Source organism: Seriola dumerili, unplaced genomic scaffold, assembly GCF_002260705.1.
Source record: "Seriola dumerili isolate Sdu_G_001 unplaced genomic scaffold, Sdu_1.0 BDQW01002177.1, whole genome shotgun sequence".
NCBI lineage: Eukaryota > Metazoa > Chordata > Actinopteri > Carangiformes > Carangidae > Seriola > Seriola dumerili.
Genome location: NW_019176432.1, coordinates 1 through 27580, shown reverse-complemented (window position 1 = coordinate 27580; position 27580 = coordinate 1). Strand labels below are relative to the sequence as shown.

The 27580-nt window shown below is 40.4% G+C and overlaps 2 protein-coding genes across 2 annotated transcripts; one reads left to right on the top strand and one right to left on the bottom strand.

Moving 5' to 3' along the window:
- Window positions 1-326: 326 nt before the first annotated feature.
- On the bottom strand, window positions 327-12074 carry LOC111239243. Its single transcript, XM_022769081.1, has 3 exons — window positions 11329-12074; window positions 10167-10371; window positions 327-386 (listed from the first exon to the last, which is right to left on the bottom strand). The coding sequence occupies exons 1-3, from the start codon at window positions 12072-12074 to the stop codon at window positions 327-329; spliced, it is 1011 nt and encodes a 336-aa protein (XP_022624802.1).
- Window positions 12075-15210: 3136 nt separating this feature from the next.
- LOC111239237 (GTPase IMAP family member 8-like) lies at window positions 15211-27222 on the top strand (the record flags this gene model as incomplete). The annotated part of the gene is given in 7 exon segments (XM_022769075.1): window positions 15211-15216; window positions 16178-16242; window positions 20446-20483; window positions 22610-22693; window positions 25332-26238; window positions 26287-26695; window positions 26698-27222. Coding segments are annotated over 7 exon segments (2034 nt in total), but the record flags the coding sequence as incomplete, so codon positions are not given.
- Between the last annotated feature and the right edge of the window lie 358 nt (window positions 27223-27580).

Sequence of the window (27580 nt, the reverse complement as noted above, 5' to 3'; positions counted from 1 at the left end):
AGATTTGAAGGTAATTATTGTTCTGAAAGTGTACAGACTACAAAGTCATTTTTATAACTATTAGGATTATTTGATTGTTTTAAATTAACTGAGTAGTTCAGTGACTGAACCACAGGGTACGGACTCACTATACACGACTCAGTGAACAAAGCAATTTAATTCAGACGAGGTCGGGACACCGGTGATCAAACTATTGGTCAAAATGACACTCGGTAGAACAGGAAGAGAACACAGGAACGTTTGATACTAAGAACAAAGACAAGCTGACGCAGGACGCAGACTAGATACACCAGGAGGGGAACACAATGAGACACAGGTGCAACACATTAGGGGGCGGGGTCGACAATCACAGGAGCGGGAAACACACGATGGCAGGAAGTGGAACTCTGGAACGGGAGAAGAGGTTAGACACACACCAAAATAAAACAGGAAGTGAAAACCAAAAATTTAAATACTTTGGTTTTTAACCTTAAACCAAAGTATTGGACAAATGAAATGATGATGGCGCCACAGGGGAAGTGAAGGGATGACGGAACATGAATGAGGTTGTTCAGGGGGTCTTTCACATTTACTTTTTATTTGTGGAAGAAAAATGTAATACATTTTATTATATTTCTAGTGTTTTACATTTTATTTAGTTTAAGTCGTTTTCAAAGTTTGTCAGTGAACATTTTACAACATAGTTTTTGTTAATGAAATGAACAATAACTGACGGAGTGATGCAGGTGAAAAGCAGGTTCCTCACTGCTGCTGGGAATCAACCCTGAGTTCCTGCAGAACTATTTCTGTGTCACTGAAGTACAGTAACAGTAACAGTAACAGTAACAGTAACAGTAACAGTAACAGTAACAGTAACAGTGTGACAGCATCAACACTGACTGACCAACACACACAGAGTTTACAGCAGAAACTCCAGGTGACTCCTCACAGAGTTCGGTCAGAGCAGTGATGCAACTACACTGGAAAACACAGCGCTGGAAAGGTCAGCCAGTGTGTGTGCGTGTGTGCGTGTGTGTGTGTGTGTGTGTGTGCGTGCGCTGATGCAGTAGCAGCCCCCAGCAGTGTAACCCCAGTTCTGTGTTGATTCTGGTGAAACAGGAAGTTGGAGCCAGCCTGGAATATCCAGCTGACACACACACACACACACACACACACACACACACACACACACACACACACACACACACACACGTACAGTCATAAAGCTGTGATACATTTGTGGATTTTACCACTTTCTCTGCAACATACTGACATCTGGTATCAGTAATCTGCAGGTATTCACTGTTTCCTGCTGCTCAAACAACTTTATCTGAGAATAACTGATTTCACCTGGGTCGGCCTCGAAGCACCGATCAAGATCCAAAAACAGCCCACTGTCACAGCAGAGGGCCGACTTCATATATTTAATGTTTCATTCAAAACAGAACTGAACCTCTGGAGGATAAAAGCTTGTTATTGGGGCAGAACCTTTAACAGGTAGAAGACACCATCCATCCAGGTGTAGTTCTGAACACCTGACATATATCCACATACATCCACCTATAAATACGTCTATGTTAACTTTAATTTAAATGACTGTGTCTGCTGTGAAATGGGTCACTTATACACAGAGAATTATCAACGACTCTGCAGCTCTCCTGAGCTTCTCAGCCTATTTTAGCTCCTAGTTTTGCTCAGCAGCTGATTTCACGAACAAACAGCAGCGAAAGAGTCGAATCGGTTTTCTCCGGAGTGGGTGGAGACCAAACCAGAGCTAGAAGAGAGCGAGTACTGGGCTTACATGAACACCAGTAGGCAGCTGTTTGCAAACACGTTAGCAAGGACAACTTTATAAAGTGGTCACATCTGGCCATGTGGCCTGATGGACAAGGAGGCGTCTGATTTCAGGTCACAAGATGGAGAGTTTGAGTTGAATACGAGTCAGTTGTGACTCAGTTGGTAGCGTGAGTCGTCCACTAACGGAAGGTGGGTGGCAGCATGTCTGAACACTGTCTCAGGGAATGTGGGTAAAGTGCTTTGAGTAGTTGATATGACCAGGAAAGCCCTATTTAAGTGCAGCCCGTTTACCATTTAATAGATTACAGCTGTGCTGCCCTCGAGTGGCCCAACAAATAAATGATTATCAAATCAGAATCAGCTTTATTGGCCATGTGTTTGCACAAAAAGGTAAACGCTTAATGAATAACACTTCCCTCTGATTGTTGCGTATTTAGTCGTGAATATATAACGTTATAGTGAGACACCTAATTACGCAGTAGGTTATGTATTGGAACATAATTGCAGACAATACAAATCTGACAGGAACAGAAGCATGAAGTTGTAACGAGAGCAGTTTCCTGTGATCAGCTGCATCAGACTAAAGCCTCTTGTAAACAGTCCGTTCTTTATTCTGCCTCATTTTTCAGTATAAAAGGTGCCAACACATAATAGGGGGGAGGGGCATCGTTGTGCCGCCTTTAAGGCGGCAGGGGAGGCAGTCACAGAGCCGGAGCAACAACTGTGTAAAAGGGAGAGCAAGACGCCAACGCACACGATCGCACACGGGACGACTTCATGCCAACTTAGTGTGTTTCAGTGTAAATGAGCAAAGGCAGAATAATGAGGGGTCTTTTTAATGGCAGTGAAACAGGATCTCTGTATAAAAGGAGCTTCACTGACCGTCCAGTAACACTGTTTAGTTTCGGACTCCCACAGCCTCTGTGCCCACGCAGAGCATCCTGGGAAAGCATCGTGAGACAATGTGGATGTTCTCTGCTGCTTCAACAACAAGCCCTCTATCAGACAAACAAACTGTGTGTGTGTGTGTGTGTGTGTGTGTGTGTGTGTGTGTGTGTGTGTGGACAGATGAAATTGTTCTGAATGAGGTCAATGAACTCAGGAAACCCTCGTCTATCTCAGGTTGTTCCAGCACAGAGAGCATGAGGCATCATCAGGATCAGTGAAAACAGTTAATGCTTCATTACATATATTTTTAATATTCAACAGCAACTTAAATATTGGAAAAAGTGTAAATACATAAACTGTTACCCAGAAAAAGAAAAAATTGCCCTGTACAGATTCACAACTACTCAAATCTGTATTAAAACAACCCGAACTGTTGGCCCTCCCCACGTTTATAAACACAAAGGCTCCGCCCACTGGTGAGATGGCAGCGATTGCAGCGTTCAGGTGACAGTGACCTTCCAGAATTTCCTCCACTGAAGAAGAAACCATGTTTTCATCTAAAAAGACGTCAGACAAAGAAAGAGATGAGACCAGAGCACCGGTGGTCAAAATATCCATAAAGTTTTTATTGGCATCAGTGTCCAAGGCTGAATTTCTTTCCCAGTCTGACCATGGATCCAATACTGGTCTGATTTTACCAAGATGGAGAACTCTTCGAGCTACTAAAGAGCTCCAGTTAGTCTCAGAACTGGTTTTTGTTCTTCTCCTTAGACACGATAACATTAGCTTACTTGCTGTTACCGATATTGTGAATTTGTTCGGTAAATGTTGCTATCACTAACTGGATAACTGTGGAGCATATCACGGCGATGCTAGCGTGGGCTAATGGTTGTGGTTAGATTGTTTTTGTTGGCTCACATGTACACAAGATAACTTTGTTCAGTTGTGCTTCTTGTTGTGCGTTTAGTGGACGATTTCACTGAGCTCCATAACATTTTGCCGACTGAGAACGTGAAGGGAGGGGGAGGTGTGGCCAATTAAGCAGTCGTTTTGGTCTGAGATGCTGGTGGTCAAGTGCGACAAGGCTGAAGTAGGGAAACTTCTTACACCTGAAAGTCTTATAAACAATCAAAATCTGAAACCCTCTCACTCTGGTCCTCAAACCGTCATCTGACAGAACTGAGTTTTGTTTGACTTTGTTTATTGCGGGTGAAGTGAGAACATGTGGTTAAGTGAAGAGAAAGGAGATTTTCTTTCTTTCAAAGTGAAAAGAACGAATCTAAATTTTAATACAAGAACTAAAATCAGGGTTTCTTCAGTGTACTCCAAACTCTATGTATGCGTGAGGCTTGATATTACTTGTATGGTGGTGGTGGTACTGGTTTTCAGGTAATGTGAACACTGTGGGAGTGTGATCAGGCACAATGAGACACCAGGAGAAGTATCAGGTTTATTTGCAGTGTTTTTAAGATTATCTGGACAGGGAACAGGTAGCTGTCCGACAACTGTTGCTAGTTTTATCTATTATACTCAGTCAATCAACTTTAACCAGGAGAGCCCAGGCTTCTGCTGCAGGTAGACAAAGGAGCTCGCACCTGAAATCAATCCTTCTTATAAAACCTCTGATTCCTCCAGCCCCTCCTCCTTCCTGCTCCTCCTGAGGCAGCTCTTTACTCTAAACCTGCTCTTCACAACACTGTGGCCCGCCCGGCCTGGACTGACCCTCCAGATTCCCCCCTAAGCATCGAGGAATCTGGGGCGGCTCGGTTGGAAACCGAGATGTAATGACTGGAATGCTCACCAGAGAAATCTGTTGGTTAAAACGCTTCGTTGAAGCACAGCAGGTGAGCAGCCTGTGGAACAGCCAGTCAGACGGCCAACAGGCATACCAGCACAGATTTTACGGACTGGTTCCAATGCACAAGTCCAGCCGCTGAGCCCAACAACTTTTCTGGCTGAAACCCTGTAAAATATTATATGGTCTGGTGAACAAACAGAAAGTCTGGCAGCCACACACACTCACACACAGTATGTGTTACCTGGTTTGGTTGGTTGGATCTCGTCCCCTCCTCTCGTCTCATTACACAACACAGAGTCAGCTGAGACCAAACAAAGCTTCAGTCCCTGATGAAGTATGTCACAGGAAGTCTCTGGCCAAATCCCAACGTTCCCCCTGAACCCTGAACCCTCACAGATTTAGTGACATCACCTGGTGAGTGATTGAGTGTGAGAGGCCGAATGGGACAGCACTATTATCACGTTACCTTGATGATGCCAAAAATTTGCATTGAATTATGGGTTCGGGAATTTTGATTGTACATTCTTATTCCCTCCCTTCGCTCCCTGTTTGTAAACAAAACAATAATGTTGGATCAGCTCTGATCCAATTTGGATATTTGTAATTCATCATCATGTGATCGCAGGACAGATAACTGCAGTTCAGGCTCTGAATCACAGTGACTTTACTCTACTGTCACACACTGTCTGTTTTCTTCTAATGCTAACGTTAGCGTTAGCTCCTCTCATGCTCGTTTGGTAACCGTTCTTCTTCTATCTTATTATATCTTGCGTTTTATGGCCGTTGTTGGCCATTTTTTACGCTTCTGGAAGTCCCCTGATAACCATGGCAACCCTGTGTTTAACGCTATGAACCTTGGGTAATTCCCTCTGGCAAAGTCTGCAGCAATGCGGACTTACAGAAAGCGTGAATAAAGGGCTCAAAATGTCTGTTAGAGAGTCCTCATGTCCTCGATGGGTTGACAGGATCGCCACTGGCTGTACCGCCATGTTGTGTATGAGTGGCCTTTTAAGAATCTTTGGATTGGTGCATTTTCATATATTTTCAGCCACACACGCTGCTGCTTAAAGCCTGCTTGAATGCTTGACTGCTTGACTTGAGAACTTCAGATCTGAGCAGGATGTGTGGTCTCTGAGGTCAGGTGTGAGTCAAGCAGTGGTTCGCATGGCTAGTTTCCATGGAAACAGGTTTGTTGAATCGCCCGGTGTGTTGTTAAGGTGTGTCCCCCACCGTCGCACACAAAGCAGCCTATTAACACACCCGAATTCTCATACCCACACCCACACTGTGTCATAAAGGATGCACAGGATAAACAGCAGCACACTTCATAGCACTGAGCGGAAACTATGTTCAATCAATCAGCTGTGATCAAACTATTTAAATTTTCAAAGCTTTGCAGTTTTCAGTTTTACAAAAGTTTTACAAAGTGACCAGGATGTTGTTTCTGATCATTTCCACGTGTTTATTCTGGAGCTTTAAATCAATGTCAGATTATTTCCATTCACCTCTGATGAACTGAGACATCAGCAGCAGCAGGTTCATGAGCGAACACCTCAAAATCTCAGTGGATAAAACCAAAACTTTCCTCAGTGATTGGTGAGAAAACGTGTTTCACCTGGTCTGGTTTCACTTTACTGGTCAAATACCGGACTCAGTTCAAGCTGCTGCACTTTGATACAAGACAAAATCAAGCAGAAGAAAAGCTTGGCTGGCACTAATAATAATAATAATAATAACTTTATTTATTGTTACAGAGTGCTTTACAAGAAAAAAGTAAAACCACATGAAAGAAAAGTCCAAAGTACTGGAGCATAATAAAAAGAGTAGAACAGCATAAATAAAAAACACCTTAAATCAACATCATGCAAAAAGATCTGACAGTGAAAAGAGGCAATAAAATCTGCAAAAACAATAATTATGGATAAAATAATATAAATAAAACAGGTATAAGACAAAGGAATGTTTTAAAAAGAGATTTAAAGGAGGATGAAGTTTCACAAGTATCTGGTTATCTTCTCAGATTAGAGTTACAGTTCTGTTGGGTGATAAATAAAAACATCAGAGTCGTGTTTCCTTGCAGAGTGACTGCAGCCTCTTGTCATCCAGGTTAGTGTTCGTTAATAAAAACTGCAGTGTGTTTATATTGGGAACTTGCAGGAACACGGGAATGGAAAAACATCCTCAAATATGTAAACACACTGATGTGAAAGTTTCCTGGATGCAGATCTCGCTAATGAAATTTCAGGGTTGAAATTTCATTCGGACTTTGATTCCTGATCACACACAGTATCGTGGTTTTGTCATTATTGTTATTTCATCGATATTTTAGTCGGATGTTTCTATTAATTGTTGTGTGGTTGAACTTTCTTTGCAAGTTTGATTTGTTGGAAGATAAGATTCAGATTTTATTTCTTTATGTGATGGTTTAAGTTATTTTTTGTTGAATTTCCTGGGGTTCATTTTTCCTCTGTTTGGAAATATTTTTGTAAATAAAATCACATTTTTTTCAGACCTTACTCCGGCCTGCTGACCGGCTTTCTTTGGAACATCCCTTATTAAAGTTTCCAGTGCCCAAACACCATCATCTGCCCTCTCCATGGTGTGACGGCACGAGAGACTTTTCATCCAGCGCCGCCATCAGGTCACATGTTATCATGTCCAATGAATGAGTGAAGTCGTTTCACTGTATTTCTTGATGCTGCAGCTCCACCTGCTGGCTGCCTGAAGGTGCAACACAACGAGGAGAATAATGGAGGATTTTTGTGTTGTATTAATACACTCACAGGTCTGATCCGTCAGCTGGATCTAGATATCTTTGATCCAGGTCCTGGTCCTTCAGGCGGCTTTGTCCCTGTTTGAACCTGCACTTCACTGCTTCATCCTCTCTCTAGCTTGACATCATTTACGGGTCATTTCCTGCACACTTTGCTCTTTATTTACCTTATATTCTGATTTTGTGTTTCTGTCGACTGTGTGCACACATCAGTAAACCTGTGATCTCTCCTGTGGCTTCTCCTCAGCTTTCTTCCTCTTTCCCCTCGTGTGACCTGAGGCCTGAGGACAGACGGTGTGTTGGGATCTATGGACTGTATTTGGTCTGTTCTGTACCTGCAGAGGGAGACTTTACTCTACACTTGAGTTTCTGACACACAACGGATTTAACTTCTGTTGGTGTCCAGACGAGTTGTAATAATTAATTCTGCTTAAAACATTTGGTAAGTTGTTAAATAGAAAATGAGCTTGTAGGAGCCTGATGCTGCGTCTCCAACTTAAAGTGTCATCTGTAGAAAACGTGGCTCCATATATTTATACAAAACACTTCAGCAAAAAGTTAAAGTCTGCAAATCTTTAAAAGCTTTCCTTTGTTTCTCTCCTGCCTAAAAAAACTCCAAAAACTGAAATGTGTCATTTACCAAATCACCTGTTAAAAGAGAAAAGAATTTGGATTTTAATATTTTCCTCAGTATAAACGTCACAGCTTCAACAAACAGCTGGAACATTTCTTTAAAAGTTTACGAGTTCAACTCAAAAACTTTAATCTGCTTAATAAAAAATGACAAACTGTTTAATTCAAAGAGGAATTTATTCAAGTTTAACATGATGACAGAGCTTCTACATAAAAATATATAAAATCATTTATTTTACATTGCACAGTAAAAAAAGGTCTGAGCCTTAAAAACACACAGAACACGACATAAAAACCCGACAGCACTGAAACAAAAACAGGAAATAAAATGTGTTTTTCCTCTTAATTCATTAATCACATTAATATTTGGAACTTAAGAATCTTTTAAAATGTGAGTTTTGATGGAAGAAGTTCGAGGGAAGTTTCTGATTTCAGGTTGAATTTGATTTGCAAGTCAAAGTGTTTTTTGTCGGCAAGAAAAAAAGTTCATGATGTTTTTAATGCAAATTTCATCAGATGAAACAAGATTATGTTTCTAAATAAACAGGATTCAACCGGATCTGACACACGTCACACTGTGGTCGATGCCAGCGCAGCAGTCTCCTGCAGACGAGCTGAAACCACGTACTGACCCAAAGCTTTGAGTGTGTTCTCCGAGTTCAACCACAGACCATTTTATTTCTTTAAGAGTCGATTCACCTCACTACAAAAAAACAAACAAACAAACCCCCTCAACCCTGGAGGTTTGTATCCCTGCAGATAGTTTTCCACATCTGTCAGATTTCTGCCTCCACATCATTACAATGGAGGAGAACGGAAACAAGGTCGTGATCTTTAAGACTCTTTCAGTTGAAGAAAATAGTCCCTATGAAAAATCATCCACAGTGATGGAGCCTGTAAAAATATTGTGATGTTTTCCACACCTCAAATTAAACCCCAGTCACTTCCATTAGATTGAGGTGGAGGCAGAAATCTCAAAACAGCTGGACTAATAAAACTAATATTAGTCCATTAGTCACCTGCGAGGAGAAATATCTTTTTGTAATTTGGGTGAATTGATTCTTTACAGTTTCCAGATCATCATATATTAAAGTGTCAGTGTGTTTAAAACTGTTCTGGACTCTGCTCAGCTCATTTGCATGACTCCTGTTTCCAGCATGTGGTTAAGAGCGATTTTGTAATCTAATAATAACTTAGATACCCAAATATTAATCAGGATTCAAAACAAATAACATACATATTACAACACACATATTATTAACAACCAGTTAACAATCAGTNAACAGCTGGACTAATAAAACTAATATTAGTCCATTAGTCACCTGCGAGGAGAAATATCTTTTTGTAATTTGGGTGAATTGATTCTTTACAGTTTCCAGATCATCATATATTAAAGTGTCAGTGTGTTTAAAACTGTTCTGGACTCTGCTCTGGACCAACTGAGGCTCAGCTCATTTGCATGAGTCCTGTTTCCAGCATTTGGTTAAGAGCGAAACACACTCTAATGTAAACAACAGTCAGGTTTCACACACACACACACACACACACACACACACACACACACACACACACACACACACACACAGTAACGTCTTGTTTCTGTGACGCTTCACGTCCCAGAGAGACAGTGGAGGAAGATTAATGTTTCAGTCCCTGGAATCAAAAGTTTAATGTTTGATTTTCGACTTTAAGATATTTTATTTTAAAATAATAAACCTGCTATCAGGCTGTTATTTTATACTCCAGTGCTATCAAACGACCTTCACCTCACCCAGCTTGTATTACCTGACCGGCACTTTGGAGCCTCAAATTCAGGCCTCTGCCGTTTCCTTTTCTATAAAGGTGATTATTTTCAGCTTTTGGCACAAGTGAGGTGAAGCAGATAAAAGTTCAGCCCCTCTCATATTCCTTGATCCGTTTCCTCCTCCGCTGTGACATGACAAAGTGATATTGAGGAGGGAAAAACAAAGATGGAGGGAGATCTACGTTCTCAGACAGGTTCAGTGTTATGAAGCAGATTAAAGTCCACTGGGTCTCGGGTTCAGGCGTCTCCATTCCCACAGTTCCCCTCTCTGAGTCTTGGTAAGTCAGCAAGTTAAAAGCTGCTCAAGTTTTTAAATTGCACATCTGGATGTGATTTCTTTTAACCACAGCAGTGAGACGCACGTGGCTCAGTAACGGTGAGAAGTAAAATGGAGACGGGGTATGATGTCACGTGATGTCATGTGATGTCACTCACGGTCACTCCAAGTCCTTGCTGTGGATGAGGAGGAAGATGATGATGCAGGTCAGCAGCACCATCATCATCACCACGGCTGTCAGGAGGAAGGCTCGGCACGCCGGCCGGCCGGTCAGTCTGAACAGAGCGCCGCCCACGCCCACGCCCCCCGCCTCGCCACGGCCCCCCACGGGCGGGCTGGGAAGCCCCACGTCCAGAGAGCGGTTCACTGACCTCAGAGATGTCAGCGACCTCTGACCCCACCTCCGAGGACTTTCAGATGACCTGAACGAGAAACAGAGGATGTGATTCATCAATAAAATCATTTATTATTACTATTATTATTATTTCATCTGTTTTAAAAACTGAATTTATTCTGTGTGAATGTTACGGTGGCCCTGAGAGGTCAAATCACAAGAACTTGAGAAAACACAAAAACACAAATTCAGGAAACATCTTCAGTACAGAAAAGTCCCAGCCTGGTTCATCACTTTTTAGTGTCCGGAAACACTTCCTTTGTCTGTGGCGAGTATTTGCAGCTCATGTGTTTCCTGCAGTTGTTTTTGTTTTGTCTGCTTCTTAAGTAGCAGCGTGTACAACATTATGTTCAACAGTGATGTTTTTCAGTTTATCCAGATACGTTTGTGGAACTTGATCAATAACTGATATCAATATTCCAGTTAAATTTGGCAGAAGAACAAATGTGCTCCAATAAAAACCGGACTTTTGACCTGTTGCCATCAACCTCTGGATCAGATAACATGTATCTCTGTGTAATAAATCAGTTCCTTCTAGGTGTTGTTTTTCCTCCGTGATGCACGAACACCTCAGCACCACATTTTCACCACAAGCCGACTCGTCTGATCTGGATTAACTTTTCAGTTTCACCTGTTCTTACACGCACAACTTTCAAACACGTCACGGTTGTTTTATGTCGATATCGTCGCCTCACTGTGATAAACTGACCGGGAGAGGCTCCACAGAGGGAACACTACTGAATAAACCCGATTCATGCTGTCTGAAGGTTCTGACAACTGATTATCATCAAGCTAATGAATCAAAACTGAAGTCTAGAAACTTTAACCCAATGTTGTTGAAGGTTGATGATAAATCCAATAAATGTTGACAGAGTGGAGGGAAATCATGAACAACTGTCTAGAGGTGAGAACAAATCATCTGTTACTAAATCAGTAGTTTTCATAAAGGTTATTGACTCCTGATAGATTATTCTAACAGTCTGACCTCTTGACCTCCAGCTTCCCTTTACTGCGGAGGAAGCGGATGCTGTAGACCCTCTGCATGGCGGCCGGCAGGAAGGACAGCACGTCCGGGTCCGTGGTCAGTTTGGGCAGGCCGAGGGCGGGCAGGGGCGTGAGGCTGCGGCACAGCGGGCACTGGATGGCGCTGGGCTGGGCCGACTTGACGTTGATGCGCGCCAGGCACTCCAGGCAGAACGTGTGCTTGCAGTGAAGCATCTTGGGACAGCGGAAGACGTTGTTGAACTGGCTGAAGCAGATGGCGCACTCCAGGTCCGGGCAGGTGTCCTCGGAGCACTGAGACGGGAGTGGGGACGGGCGGAGGTCTGGGGATGGGATGATGACGGAGACCTGGTAGGACGGGGGCGTGGCGGGGGCGGGGTAAGGGTTTAGTGTGGGAACAGATGGAGCCTGTATCTGCGGCGAGACTGGAGCCGGGCCGGACTGAGGCCTGGATGGGAGGCTGAAGCCTGGATCTGAGGCTGGAAGCGGCGAGGCGGAGTGGTCCGAGTTCGGTGATCGGACCAGGTTTTGACCTCCATCGTGGTCTGACGAGGTCTGAGGGGAGGTACGGCTCAAAACCGTCAGAGAGGTATGACCTGTCTGGATGAGTGGAGGAGATGGTAAACTGGAGAGAGATGGATTATGGGAACTATCACAGGGGCCAGGGGCTGAATGTGGAGGTGGACTTTGGAAGCCAGAGTTCAGGTTTGGATCTCCATAGGGATTCATGACTGGTGGATGATAGACGGACGGAGGGAGAGAAAGATGGAGGATGTTGAGCCTTCAGCCGTCAGCAGGGACAAGAGCTTCAGTGACGGCTTCACAGACTCATGGTGGATGGAGGATGATGAAGAAATGATGAAGATGCTCCTCATGCAGCCTCAGACGCCCTCATCAAAACTCACTCTAAAGAAGCAAAGACTTTATCAACACACTGCAAACCAACAGGATTAAAGATAATTCATTATGACAACTGAGCAGTGACATTAGCGTGGCCGATCCGCGCGACAGTTTTACCCTCAGTTCAGATGATTGTAAATCTTAATGCTTCAAGCTTGGAAAGTGAAAAAAGAACTTCAAAGCTGCTGGAGCATCAAACTCTTTACTTTCTTTAAAAAAAAAAGTGAAATACAACAGCTTTTCAAACGGGGCCCGTTTCACAAAGACAGACTTCGACTGTGGCTTCTAACAAACAGACTGAGCCTGAATTCATCTGCTGCATGAAGCAGTTTAGTTGACTTAAACCAGACGGCAGTACAATGAATTCTGGGTAAATTAAGAATTTTATCAATATAAAAATAAAGCCAACTGCTCAGCTCCGTTTACCTCAGCATCAAATGTTTGTCTTATAGAAGAATTCAACCATTACAACGACATTTTACTTTGAAAATTCAGTGAGTGAAACAATAAACAGAAAATTTTCCTTTCCTTTCTCTTTGCTCTCTCCATAACAAAGTCAGCAAACCACAAATTATGAGCCATGTTTTCCTGTGTCTTGTTGTTGGGTACTGCTCAGCGCAGGTGTCATTGACTGTTACCATGGTAACATTGGTCTTAGGCCTGTGTTAACCTGAAGGTGAGGCCTACAATTAGTCTGTTTTTATTGTTGTGAAACAGTTTGATTAACACTACAGACCAGTTTAAAATATCTCTGTGAAACTGACCCCAGATCTGTTATATAGCACCTTTCACCATTACAGTCACAACACTGTAGCTGTGCACGTTATTTATATCAAAAGCTGTGCGTCTTACTAACAGTTCTCACCGCAAAACAAGGCAAATAAACTGTAATAAGTATATGAAGAAAGACTTTTTCCATTATTGTTGCCATATTCCAACAAATCTGAGTCTTTCTCGACAATTTTCAGACGAAGAACTCAAGGTTTTGCAGCATATTATATCACACGAGTTCCACATAAACCTCTAACCCTGCCAGACCCACCACGGGCTCTCAACTTCACAGCCTCATGTAGTTTGTCCATAAATTCACTTTAAATCACAAAAAACTGAGCAGACTGAATTTTGGGTAACATATAAAATCATGCACAAGACATTTAACTTTCCAAAGCTTAAAAAGAAACCTGCTGGGAGGTTTATTAAAAGACAGAGAGTACCTACCTGCACAGGTATGGAGAAGCGCAGTCAGTTCTAACGCATCAGCTCTCTGTATTAAACCGCTCAGGATCACTTTTCCTCTAGTTTGCATAAGTTTAGTTAAAACTGAGAGCAGGTCTGTGGCTGAATGAATAACACTGTGCCACACAACTGGATTCATATTCCAGTCCAGCCGGTGTCAACAGAACAGAAATTTGCATTGTCGTCTTATTTACAAAAGGGAAATAACATGCAAAACAAGATGGCCGCCCGTTCTGATGCTGGGACACGCTGAGCAGGATTCACCTCATAAAGCAGAAACTTAGACAGATCGTCTCAACTGCAACCTTTATCTGAGTCTGTTTATGTAGCAGTGTTTTAGGTTCTTGACCATCAGGCTGTGACATTTCCTGTTTCCTGTATACATTCCACGTGTTGTTGGCGTGTTCAATAGATCACAACAGACTGTGTGTGCCATTTCTAATAATGGACTGACACTGCTGCAATAATTAGCTGATTAATAAATAGTCAAGCCACAGAAAATTAATGGATAACTATTTTGAAAAATCTAATAATCTCTGAAGTAATTTTCAAACAAACAGCAATTACTTTTTAAAATCTGCTGCCAAAATGTTAAGTGCACTATCGACTGAGACCATGAGTGATTCAGATATCCCAGTGAAAGACACATGCAATTCCATTTAGTTTAAGGAGTTAACGTATGACTACCTGGCATTGATCAATTAAGTTGTAAATATTTGTGAAAACCCAAATAAAGTCCATAATACAACCATGGAAAATGAGACATGGCGGTGTTGGCATAAAGGATCTTTGCTTCAGCGCTTCCCATGCACAAAACCAGCACACCTGGAGATCTTACTGCTGTTTCAGGTAACACCTTAAACAGCAGGTACAGAGTAAGAGTCTTTCATCCTCATGTAAATAATCTCTTACTGTCAAATTTACCAGCTGCACATCACTGACAGAGCAGCTGATCTCCTGTCAGTTCCTACTACCTCTTCCTCCTCACTATATTAGATCTGTGAACCATAAAAGGCTTGACTGAACAACTTTTCTCCTGCAGGCCACCAAACTCCATGCAAAAATATGGAAATTTACAATTTCAACAACAACAACAACAACAACAACACCACCTTGTAGGACCTGGTTTCATCATAGAAAAACTACATAAAACGTATTTTGGTCAAACTGCCTGTTACTTTAACCACACACAAGACACAAGGCAGGAATTGTACAGGCTACCTGTATAGGCTACCTGTATGGGCTACCTTGCATTGCACTTACCTGGCAATCACCTATGCCGAATTTGACCTAAGACCCTCTTGATTTGAAAAACATCTAAAATAATCTGTTAAATGTGTCCCTGACTTTGTGCATGAACAGGAAATGTAAAATTATAAGGTTCATGAATGACGTTTGGCGCGCAAGCGGGAAACATTGTTCTTACCATTTAGATTGATGTCCACTCTCTCCCCTTCCACGCGCCACCATCATTGGGTCGGTTTCAGACGCAGACCCTCCAGGAGTTCACTTTTAACGGTCGGAGTTAACGGCCAACAGTCGGAGTTTAAACGTTGTCTTTCCAGCTCAGCTCGTCTCTTTGGCTGTGCTTTGCGGTAGTGACTCCGTATTTGAATAACTGAATAAAAACGAGGAAACGGGTTAGTCAAATCACCTGCTGGCCTCTTTCTTTCCTGGCTGTGTTTGAGGGTGAACACACCTGAAGAAAGTGATGTTGATTAACGGAGAGATGAAGGTGACGTTCTCAATTTCCCCTCAACTACCGACATTGAAGCCCCTCACCCGGTAATTAGCTTGAACACTTTTGTCAACATTTTCTTAATCTCTGTTTGTATTTTATCGTTTTATGTTTGATAAAACACTCTTTTGTTACAACTGTACCTAACGGTCAACAAAACGCCTAAACGTAGGCCAAAGGTTACACCAAAAACGTAAATTTCCACAGTAAGCTAGCTATCGTAGCAGTTAGCTAGTTAGCTAGCAGTTGGTGCTAACTGCTACATACAGTAACCGCGAAAAGAAAAAAAAGTGGCTAATGTATTGGCACTGAATTGACAGTTGGAGACATATTTAAAATGCTCAAAAAGAAAAGGGCTTGAAATTGTGCTACTTTTCTATTTTAATTCTAGTAAAATTCAGGAAATGTTTATAATTTCAACTGTAACCACATTATTGGCAAACTAAGACAGGTTTGTCTGGCTGGTTGATGACCTTTGCAAAATGGAACATAACATACCTATTAATGGAATCCAGATATTAGGTTTATATTAGGGATCATGCACCCTTCATTTTGGCTTTTATTTTAATTGAATGTAACTTCCAGTGAAGCCTGGCTTTGAGGTTATAGTGCTCAGTCTTACTGACTTTACTGTAGTTTTTTGTTTGGTTGTGTACCATACAATATCCATAAATAGAAAAATGGGCACCTAAAGTGTCTATTTTGCTTTTCTATTCATATAATTTCAGTTTATTTCTGGTGAGATTTCACACTGTTGTCACACCATGGTGAGGTTGTCTTGTCTTGGGTTTGTTTTGTCCTGTCATTTCCTGTTTTATTTTGAAAAGTAACTCTCCTCTCGTTTCAGGTCACTTGCCCTTCCTCATGTGTGTCAGTCTGATTGCCCTAAGTGTTTCCACCTGTGCCCTATTTCCCTCCATGTGTTTAAATAGTCTGTGTTCCCCTTGTCTTGTGCCAGAGTGTCTTCGTCTTTGACCTGCACCCGAGCCCTTGTCCATGCCCACAGCCCTTGTGTTATTCCTAGTAAGTTTTTTTGTTTATAACTTCTTGCCTTAGCTAATGTTCATAGTCTTTTGTTTCTCCTCTTTATGAGTGATTTTTTTTTTGTTCGTAACTTTTGGTTAGAGTTTTTTCATTCTTCTGGGGTGATTTTGTCCGGACTAGTATTATCATATCTATTTATTTTTCACTCTGTCTGAGGTCATCGGTGTTTTCAATAAAGCCTATTGTTTTCAAATTCTCTGCATCTGAGTCCTGCCTTGAGTCCCTTCCTGACAACTGTAAATATTACACACAGCTTTCAGCATTAAGTTACTGTATCTTTTAGGTTTGGATACCGAATTTAGTACTTTAAAGGGTAGTGACCGACTTGGTGAGGTGAAGCAGTCACAAGTTTGTTTACAATTTTCAAAAGTCAACGCAGAAGATGCATGCTGTGGTATTTGTGATGCACAGCATAAAGATGGCCAGGGCAACACGTTTAACCCCTGAGGACACGTGGCCAAACACAAAATATATCTAAAAGCTGATGAGTGTACAGTGTTTGATAGCCTGGAAAAAAGGCAAGTTACCCGCAGTAGCTGCAGCTAACGTTCACATTCCTGCAGCAGTTGAAGTTGAACCCGAAACAAAACATTACAACAGCGACATATTCAAGTAATTAAAGTCATTATTTGGGCATTTTTACCGCAACCTTCGTATGAAATCAATAGATTGTATGTATTCTATGTACTGGGAAATATTACAGCTAGCACTATGCAAGCAGTGCAATGAATGTGAATGGTACTTAACCCTAGTATTTTTGCATACCGACAATGGTATTTGATTGTTAAAAATCTGACACATTGGCGAATATGTTTATATTTTTAAATAAACACAATTTAAACAGACACTTTTGATAAAGATTTGTTCTTTCAAAAACCACGGCCAAGATGTGTACTAAAGGAGATATTTCACTTAAATAACTAAGTTATACTTAATTCCCATAGTTCTCTACTGGATAAACAATGTAATGGTGGCACAATTTTTCAATTACTTTAAACATCGTTTGTGTTTCTGTAGTCAGCATATGCCAATCTGTTGTTCCCGGTGTAGGAATAAGGTGAAGAAAAAACATTTGGCTTCAGTTACTACCACAGCTTCATGAATAACATCTAAAGGCCAGTTATGTCCAGACAGGTGAAGTCAAATCAGCATAATTTAAATGATAAACAATTTCAGACGGACAAAAAAAATACATAATTCAATTAACTAAACCAATCAATGTCAAATCATTATGACAAACTCAGTCTTTGTTTCCTTTTATTCAGAGCCTGTGCACCATTCGGTAGTGCTGGTGTGCTGGATTTTCTGTGGGAGAGATGACAGCTGGGAAATCTGCTAGATTGAGTTCAGATGGCACATGCGATGGCAGGTATCATATTGAATCCTTGTCAGCTGATGAAAAACAGCAGCAGGTAGTGTACCAGATTTTGTGTTAAAGCTTATTGTTCAAGGTAAACTTCAGAGAGAGGGCAACATCACAAGGTGGAATCTGATATTTGAGAAAATTTAAGGGGTCACTGACTTTGTCAATTCTCTTACTGTTTTTTAATATTTTCACTGAACTGTACTGTAAATGCACCTTGTCATGTGACATAAAAAAAGAGGAAAAAAAATCTTAAATAATATGAAAATAGCATGAGAGAGGTCTAGAGTTCATTTAATATGAAATTATGAAACTTATCTTATTATCAAACTTTGTTATCATCCTTACAACACTGCTGAAAATTATATCAATTTGAAATCAGATGGTTATATCACCATTAACGCTCAATGCTGAACTGTTAAAGATATTTTGAGATGAATAAGACATTTTCTGCACTAAAGGACAGAAACTGTGGTTATTGCAATAAAGAGAAAGTGTAAGGTATCACATTTAATTACGCCCACTCATTTGTCTCCCTCAATTCCTTGTCTAAAAAAGAGGAAAGTATCACATTTTATACTTGTTTTCATGACACTTTATAACAGTACAGCCTACACAATATTTCAGTTTGTGTAATTATTGCATTAAAAACACTGAAATTGGTCAAAAAAGCAAGAAAGGAGTTAACAGTAAACAAATCTTACTTGTTTCGTGTAAAATGCTTCTTAAAGAGACCCTGTACTCTTGTGTGACATCTTTGTTCTTAGGTGTGACAGTAGCGTCACTCCAACTAAAAGGCAGTGGAGGACATCTCAGATTCTCTGATTGTCAGTGGTTATTTCTTGTTGTGTGGTTGTTTTAAAATGTGACTGACAGGTCCTCTGATGTCTATACAAAATAAAACCTATTAAACAACAGAACATCTCATCAACATGATCACAAAAGTCAAAGGCCTGCTCATGATGTATAAGGCGAGTGATTTTAGCTGTAGCCATACCTGGGAGTCAATGAACATGACTGGCAGAGGACCAGTTTCCCCTGTCAGGAACAAATTTTTTCAATTATTCTCCACTTGAATGCATCAGCTAGACATTTCTCTATTCTTGGCTGAGGTGGACAGCCTAGTGCTGCAACAAATGTTTTCTGGTTTAATTAAATGCATTATTTTTAAGGACTCTGTTATTCTACAGTAGTAGTAAGTGCATGTTATTATAATTTGTAACACTTAAAGAGTGGACAAAGCATCTTCACCACAGTGACTACACAACAGGCATTAGTTTGTTAGCAAGTATGGTGTCAGTTTTTTGCATTGTCAAACAATACCTTAGTACTTGCAGCATTCAGGTATGTTATCATGTTTGTTGTGCCACTGTGGTTGGCCTGTTTCAAATCACACTGCCTTTGTCTTGTCATCGCTCAATTTAAAATGTTCCCACACAGCTGAGGGCTTCGGCATTCTGTCTTCCCTTTAACAGGCGTGATAAACAGAAACGTGACATTCACTGCTGTGAGTAAGATGGATGTCAGGTGTCCGAGCGCAGACTTAAAAAAAAAACTACAAAAAAAAATCTCTCTTGATAACCTCATTAACATTGATCACCACATTATTTATTGCATGTATATATTCATTTTATTTGGTCAGTTGTATATCGATTTAAATTAAGATAAATGTTACAAATGAAATCTACGAGGGTGTTACCTGAAATGACTGATTTGATAGTAACCTAGAAAACTCGCTCTATAATCTTTTATATTAAGTGGGTGTTATTATGGCAGTTGGAGAAAATGTAGTTTATATCAAAGAATACATGGACTTATAGGGTACATGCATTTATTTCTATAGACTCTGCTCCAGGTTGAATGACCAACTCACTCTGCTTTGCTTTCGCATGATAATGTCCCAGAATCTTAACAGGACTGTAGGCTTGTGGAAATAATTTTCGGAAATTGTGTATTCCATTGCAATTTCTGGTGGTCATTTTTCATCTATCAGTCATTGGAAAAAATGACAGATATAGTAAAATATTTAAATCAACTTGAAAGAGCAGTCCCAGTTGGCCCCAGAGAGAGGACATTGTTACAGCAAATGAAGAAAACTTTTTATAAAGCCAAATTGTTTCAAGGCCTACTCATCATCAAGTAAGTGGCATGGCTAGTACTAACAAGCCTTACGAATACAGCTTACTTGCATCAACAACAAATCTTCTACAAATCTAAAAAATGCTTGAATCATTACTAGTACACCATACCTACTGCTTTCATTGCATAGCATTAGTGATTGATAAATGTAGCTATGACATTCACATTAGGTTGTATGCTGCCTAACATTAATCTTGTTAGTTAATACTTCATTTATATCATTTTTACTACTTTTCATTTATATGGCTGACAGTTAGTTTGGTAATATAAAAAGTGAGTTGTCGTGGTTACACAGCAAGCCATAGTGGCAAGTTGGAAAAACTTGAAGCATTGTGAACTCTGACGGCAGCAGGCAGCCATTGTGCATTCATGACGGAAGCATCTGCCCTCCCTCTGCTTGCCACTGCCACCAACCTCATGCTCACACTGAAAGCAATGGAGGTGGTGGAACAGCTGTCTTTCTGAAAATACCTTAAATAAATAATGCATCAATAATGCATCATCATACATTATAGGCGAGCAAGTTGCTGCAGGCCCTATAACTATGTTTTTAATGTGGACAAAAAGATAATAAGAATGTAAAGTTATGAACAGTGCATCTCTCAGGCTGTTAAGTGCTGGTGTATAACTTCAGGGCACGTTAAACATTAACCCAACTGTTTTATGTCATATTTGTGCAGTGTCCTGCCCACTCTGCTGAAAAAGAAGGTTGCCCCAGGTGAGTTGGTCGTCAGTGTGAAGTTGTAATTTCATATTTTGTACTTGGATAAAAAGTGACGCACCAAGAATGTTACCAGGTAAGTAGACTCATCTGAAACATGAATCCAAATGTATAAACAAATTGTTGTTTAAGTAAATACATTCTAAAGTTGAATTTGTATTACCTGTAATCCTCAGGTGTGTTTCAACTGCTCGGGCCAAGAGATCAAATGGACCAGAATAACTGTTCGACGTGACTACACAAATTAAGTTTAAGAGAATATACCTCATAACAACCTTCTACAAAAAAGATGGCAGGCATACCACCCAAGATTTCAACAACAGTCACCAGTCGTAAGTACCAGCATCTTCAGGATAATTTATTAGAAATTCATGAAGAAAGAAATAGCTTTTTATAGAAGAAATTATATGGTGGTGAGATTAAAAAAAACTGTATACAGGCAGAAAGATTGAAAAGGTAACTCTTAAGATGTATAGGAATTTAAATAAGTTGCATGGTGTATGTTTATGGGTAGCTTGTTACAGTTTTATCCATAGTAAAAGGAGGCAGCCTCTTCACCTATTAGTCTTTGCCTTAACCAGCTGTACATTTAATGCTGTCTGATGACCTATGGCAGTGAGTATAGAGTATAGACGGAGAGACAGTTTCATGCTAACAGGATAAGTATGGATGTGCTAAACCTTTTAGAGTCTTATAAACAAGTAAAATCCTAAAGGAGATTGGAAGCCAATATAGATCTAAAGGGGCTTAATGTGGCATTTTTATATTAACTGAAATCTGACCACTTTTTTTTTCTTTTTTGGTAATCCACTTAGACGAGAGAAAGCCAATGCATAAATAGATTTTTGCGTCAGGAAGAGTAAGATATGGTCTGACTATTGCAGTATTTCTCAGGTGGAAAAATACAGTCTTACCAGTGTAGTAATGAGAAAATTACATTTATCTCCTTATTAACGGAAATGGATTTATCAAACCAACCAGACAATATGATGGTGATATTTCTATTTTTTTGTGTTGTGTGCTTTTTGTTGTGTAATCTTTGATGTGGACAACAGTGCTTTATTCAGTTATCAGTCTAGAGATCAGTCCATAAAGATTAATCATTCTAGAGTCTGAAGTACAGACTAAAGGTGAACAAGGAAGAAAATCCCATTATAAGCAACAGTAATAACAAGACTACAAGCAGTATCAATTCTTTGCACTGCTGCAGGGAGACTTTTTGAAAACTCATTCACTTTCCAGCAAACTCTGCTTCATTCACATTAGTGGTTATGCACACGTGTTCTGTAGGTACTGTACACCGATCAGCCACAGCATTAAAGTCACTCACCTGTTTTTTTGTTGTGGCTTATTGGTGTACATTAAGCAATGAACATTTCATTGCCAAGTAGCATCTAACATCAGATTGTGAATAAAAAAAAAAAGAAAGAAAGAAAAATCTTAATGACAAAACAATTATGCAATCACTGAGAATGATTCTCATGAGTAGGAATGGGCACTGAAACTCATTATTAAACAAATTTTTAAAGACCCGAGTATTGATAAGCTCCGACACTATCAGTTCTGCTCGGTACTTGAGAAATTAAGAAAATTGATTTACAATTTGTTATTGCACAAGTTTTCCCCCACATTTTATCTCATCAACTCCTTTTCTGATCAGCACTGATGTATTTTCACTGATCACAACACAGCAGATCTCTCTCTCTCTCTCTCTCTCTCTGACCCTGTGTGTGTGTGTGTGTGTGTGTGTGTGTGTATGACTCACTGAATATGTATGTAAATTAACAATAAATATACTAACATCTATATACATTCAGTTTTATTCCCTGTTTCATTTATGCATGTGGTCGTGGTTACAGGTTGATACAGGTTTGCATGTTGATGTCTACAAATGTATTCAGTGCTTGTAGATTGGTGCAGAACATACGCTCTGCATATAATCCTCAAATTCTAACCACTATTTACACGTACTTTTCTGCTATGATAAATAAAAGATTTTTCTGTTGCTGATGTAGACACACCCAAAACATTGATCAAAATGTGCTTTGTGTGAGGGAGAGAGACAGGAGTAATATAAAAAGTTACGTTTTTGTTTGATTAATTTTTCCTTTTCTTTCTTCAAGAACATCCAGAGGGACTCGTCCAGGTGAATGTCTCTGTCACAGGTTTCCAGCAGGTTTCCAGTGACACCATGGCAGAGTCATCTGGTGAGTCCATTCACAGATTGTATCATAACATTACATGCAGATGTGTTTGGGTGTTTAATTTCATCAAACTCTCTATTGATATTCCTGTTATCTCTCTTACTGAGGTAGGCTAATTAAAATATATTCATTTCTGAATTTATATTTAGTCTGTGGCAAAGGGTAGCTGTTAAAAACAACTTAAACTGGGTGCCCTGATAGCCAAATTGTTGGGGTTTGTACCAGATGGGCTCAAATGCCCTGGTTCGACTCCTTGCTGGCCGGACCATTTGTTGCATGTCATTCACCTTTTCCCTACTTTCTCTCACTGCATTTCCTGTCTGTTTCTGTTACGTTATCCAGTAAAGGCCTAAGATGGCCAAAAAAACTAAAAAAAGAAAAAAGAAAACTGACTTAAATTTGATGTGTTTGATGTGTTGATGATTAAATGATCATAAACATATGAAACCAGGACTTGTATATGAATATTATTATGAGCAAAATATTTTTTAACAAATATATACAATGTATGATTCCTACATTACATTTGTGAGGGGCCCCTTGCCTTACGTGGACAGGACACATTTCAGTTTTCCATTTTCCTTAGCAAGTTAAAGGGGTTGGTGTTTTACTGGTGTGCTACTAAGAAACAGAGGGCTCTATTTCTATTCCTTTAGAAGACAGATGGAAACTCAATTGTGGATTACATTAGGTGCAAAGGCAGTTTAGTTGATTCACAGTTTGGAGAGAAGACTGGAGTAGGAATAGATAGAGGCACAGGTATAGGTGGCCATACCTCGCAGTACCAGCGAGGGGAGTAGAAGAAGAGGAGGGAGATAAGGTGAAGGAAGAGTACAAGGAGAAGCTAGTTGAGTTGAAGGAGACAGAAACAGTGGAAAGTCAAGTTTTTTATTTCATTGATGGTATTTGTGGTGCATAAAATCAGTAAAAGAAAGAATTAAGTTCCACATTTCTACATTCTTACAGAGAAGTCTGATCAGGAACCCCTGAAGCGTAACAACAGCCTGCTGTATCTGCCACCTCACAGTGAGTTAAAACAAACTGAACACTAACTGATTTGGTATTTCAGGAAATATTTCAGAATAAATAATTTCATAATAATGTAAGTTTAAAAAAAAAAACTCATTTATTCAGCTCAAGTGTTTGAAAGTAGTGATTGCTCAATGAACATTATTTAGCCACATTATTTATTACTGACATTAATTAGCCATTACTGTCACAAATTTGAATAGATTCAAGGTCATTAAGTTTTCTGTACAGTGTGGTTGTTTTCCAATAGGTTTACTGTAAGAAGTTGCCATGTTTAATCTGCGCTGGTCCTAAATACAGTGTTACTAAAACTAAGTAAAAGCCTTGTATATTTATTTCTCTTTGGATTAGAGATTATCATTGTTGACATATTAATTCACATTTGCCCTTCATTTCAGTGTCTGAGCTGAAGGTTGTTCTGCTGGGGAACAACTGGTCTTTCAGGAGAGAAGTGGGGAACTTCATACTGGGAGAGAATTCATTCAACAGTCACAAAGCACCTGATGGCTGTGTGATGGGAAGGAGACGGATGGCTGACAAAAAAATAGTTGTCATCAACACCCCAGATCTGCTGTCTCCCAATATCCCTGAAGACAAAGTAAGAAAATCTGTTGAGAACAGTGCGAGTCTCTCGGCTCCTGGACCTCATGTGTTCCTGCTGGTTCTACAGCCTGAAGACTTCTCTGAGGATCAAAAACTGAGGCTCTGCAGAGTCCTGAAACTCTACAGTGATCAATCATTTGATCATTCACTGGTTCTGACATCAACACCCAGAGAGGAGAGTTCAGGTTTCAGGGAAAGTGACATGAACCATTTACAAGATATGATCAGAAAATGCAGAGGCAGATCACTGAAAGACACTGAGCGTCCAGAACTTATGAAACACCTGATACAAATTACAGAGGAGAACAAAAGACAGTGTGTGAGCTGTGCTCTATTGAACACATTAAGTCCTGGTTCTACTAGAGATCACCACCTGATAGGAAGGAGAGCACATTCACCAACAGCAACATGTGGAGCGTCTGGTAAGTGCAGGAAAATAATTATTGATGATGATGTGGCTTATTAATTAACCCAAATGACTGTATAGCAATATACCATCTTTTATTGGTGATATTATCTTTTGACAGGACTGAAACCAACTTTTGAAAATACCCTGTCCAACCAAAGTAAGTAAATAAAATTATCAAATTACTATCCAAATAACTGTTTTCCAATTACACTGAGATACTCTAAGTTACTTGTACTATTCACACAGACAATGACTATGAGGTTAAAGTACTGACTCCCAGTTGGAATTTGAAGGTGTTGATGTACATTTCAGATGGACAGTGTATAAACTGTGAATCATTTGACAGATACATGTTCAATGAAGGCATAAAAATGTCTTTACAATCTTCATTGTTCCCCCAGTATAGATATGAACACCCTCAAAGCTGAGAAACAGTTTAACCTCATACTCACTTTTTCATTTCAACACAAATGTAAATAACCAGAATAATGAGAGAAAATTACTGTCTTGATACATTAATATCTGACAGCACTGTTTGTGGGTAAATGTAAAATTATTAAGAATGTTCTCATTGGAATCAAAAACTTCTTTTTACAGCAGATAAACTCAGAATCGTGCTGTTTGGAGACCGTGAACAGGACAAGATAACTCTATGTAACTTCATCACCAGAGAAGAAGCTTCTATATCTCAGAGAGACTCAGAGAGGATGAACTGTGAGACCACTGAAGGAGAGTGGAGAGGAAAACCATTAACAGTGGTGAAAGCTCCAGACATGTTCAGTCTGTCTGTGGAGACACTGAGAGAAGAGGTGAAGAAGTGTGAGACTCTTTGTTCTCCTGGACCAAATGTTCTGCTGCTGTTAGTGAAACCTTCTGATTTCACTGAGGAGAACAGACGAACCCTGAAGTTCATCCTGAGTCTGTTTGGTCCAGATGCTTTTAAACACTCGATGGTCGTCATGACAGAGAAGAAGAGAGGAACACCATCCACTGTCGACCAGCTGCTTCGAGACTGTGGAGGAAGACTCTACAACATGTTTGAAGATAAACACCAACTGTTGATGGAGAAGATTGAGAACATTGTGCGTGAAAACAAAGAAACCTTCCTCACCTTCTCTGAAGAGCCTGAACACATGAAACCAGCTTTAAACCTGGTTCTGTGTGGGAGGAGAGGAGCAGGGAAGACTTCAGCAGCCGAGGCCATTTTAGGTCAGACAGAGCTTCATTCAGTCTCCAGCTCATCAGAGTGTGTTAAACATCAGGGAGAGGTGAGAGGACGTCAGGTTTCCCTGGTGGAGCTTCCTGCCTTGTATGGAAAACCTCAGGAGGAAGTGATGAAGGAATCGTTCAGGTGTATCTCCCTCTGTGATCCTGAGGGCGTCCATGCCTTCATCCTGGTCCTACCTGTGGGTCCCCTCACTGATGAAGACAAGAAAGAGTTAGAGACCATCCAGAACTCATTCAGCTCTCCAGTCAATGACTTCACCATGATTCTGTTCACTGTGGAGTCAGATCCTGCAGCTCCAGATGTTGTTGACTTTATAAGAAAGAACAGAGACATCCAGGAGCTGCTTCAGAGCTGTGGAGGAAGATCTGTTGTTCTCAACATCAAGGACAAACATCAGACCTCTGAGCTGTTGGAGGCTGTGGACAAGATGAGAGTTGAAGGATCTGAAAGCTTTAGAAAGGAAATCTTCACCAGGGCTCTGAGTGATAAAGGTACAAGGCCAGACATTGAAGACAGAAGATTTCAAGCTGAAAGTAAAGATGTAAAAGTGCAGAATATAAAGACAGAGCCTCTGAGGATGGTGCTGATCGGGAAGACTGGCAGTGGGAAGAGTGCTGCTGGAAACACCATTTTAGGAAAGCACTTTGAATCCAGAGCCAGTCAGAGATCAGTGACCAAGTCTTGCCAGAAAGCATCAGGAAAGATTGATGGACGACCTGTTGTTGTGGTCGACACCCCCGTGCGTTGTTCGACACAGCTCTGTCCACTGATGAAGTTAAAGAGGAGCTTGTGAAATGTGTCAAGATGTTGTCTCCTGGACCTCATGTGTTCTTACTGGTGTTACAGATCGGCCGGTTTACACAAGAGGAACAAGACTCTGTGGAACTGATCAAGAAAATATTTGGTGAAAATTCAGGACATTTCATCATCGTTCTGTTCACCAGAGGAGATGATCTGAACAATCAGGCAGTTGAAAGCTACATAGAAGAAGAGTGTGAGGACTTTGTTAAAAATCTAATTGAAGAGTGTGGAGGGAGATACCACGTCTTCAATAACAACGATAAGACAAATCACACACAAGTCGGTCAGCTGCTGGACAAGGTTGAGACATTGGTGAGAAAAAATGGTGGTGGATGCTACAGCATAGAGCTGCTAAATATTGAAAACAATTATCAGAAGGTGTTGAAAAGGATGGAAGAGATGCAGGAAAAAATGCAGAGAGAGAAGGAGGACCTTGAAAGAAAACATGAGAATGAAATGGAGGTGCTGAAAAGAAAATTAGAAACACAGGCTTCTGAAATGGAAAAGCAACAGAACTGCAGTGAAGAAATGAAGAAAGAAATGAGGGACCTTATACAGACCATGGAGGCCCTGAAGAAGAAACAAGAAAAGGAAAGAAATGGTTTAAAAAAGAGACATAAAAAAACATGTATAATCTTGTGATGAAAACAGTGGTCAGATATGTGAAAGGAGTCTCATCTATTTACCACCAAGCTGAATAAGGATTGATTACTGTATGTAGCAAGGCTGTACTGCGCTGACTTTAACCTGCCCAGTTACCACTCACCACTAGCTGGTCACTCCACCTCTCTCTCTATCTCTCTCTCTCTCTCTCTCTCTC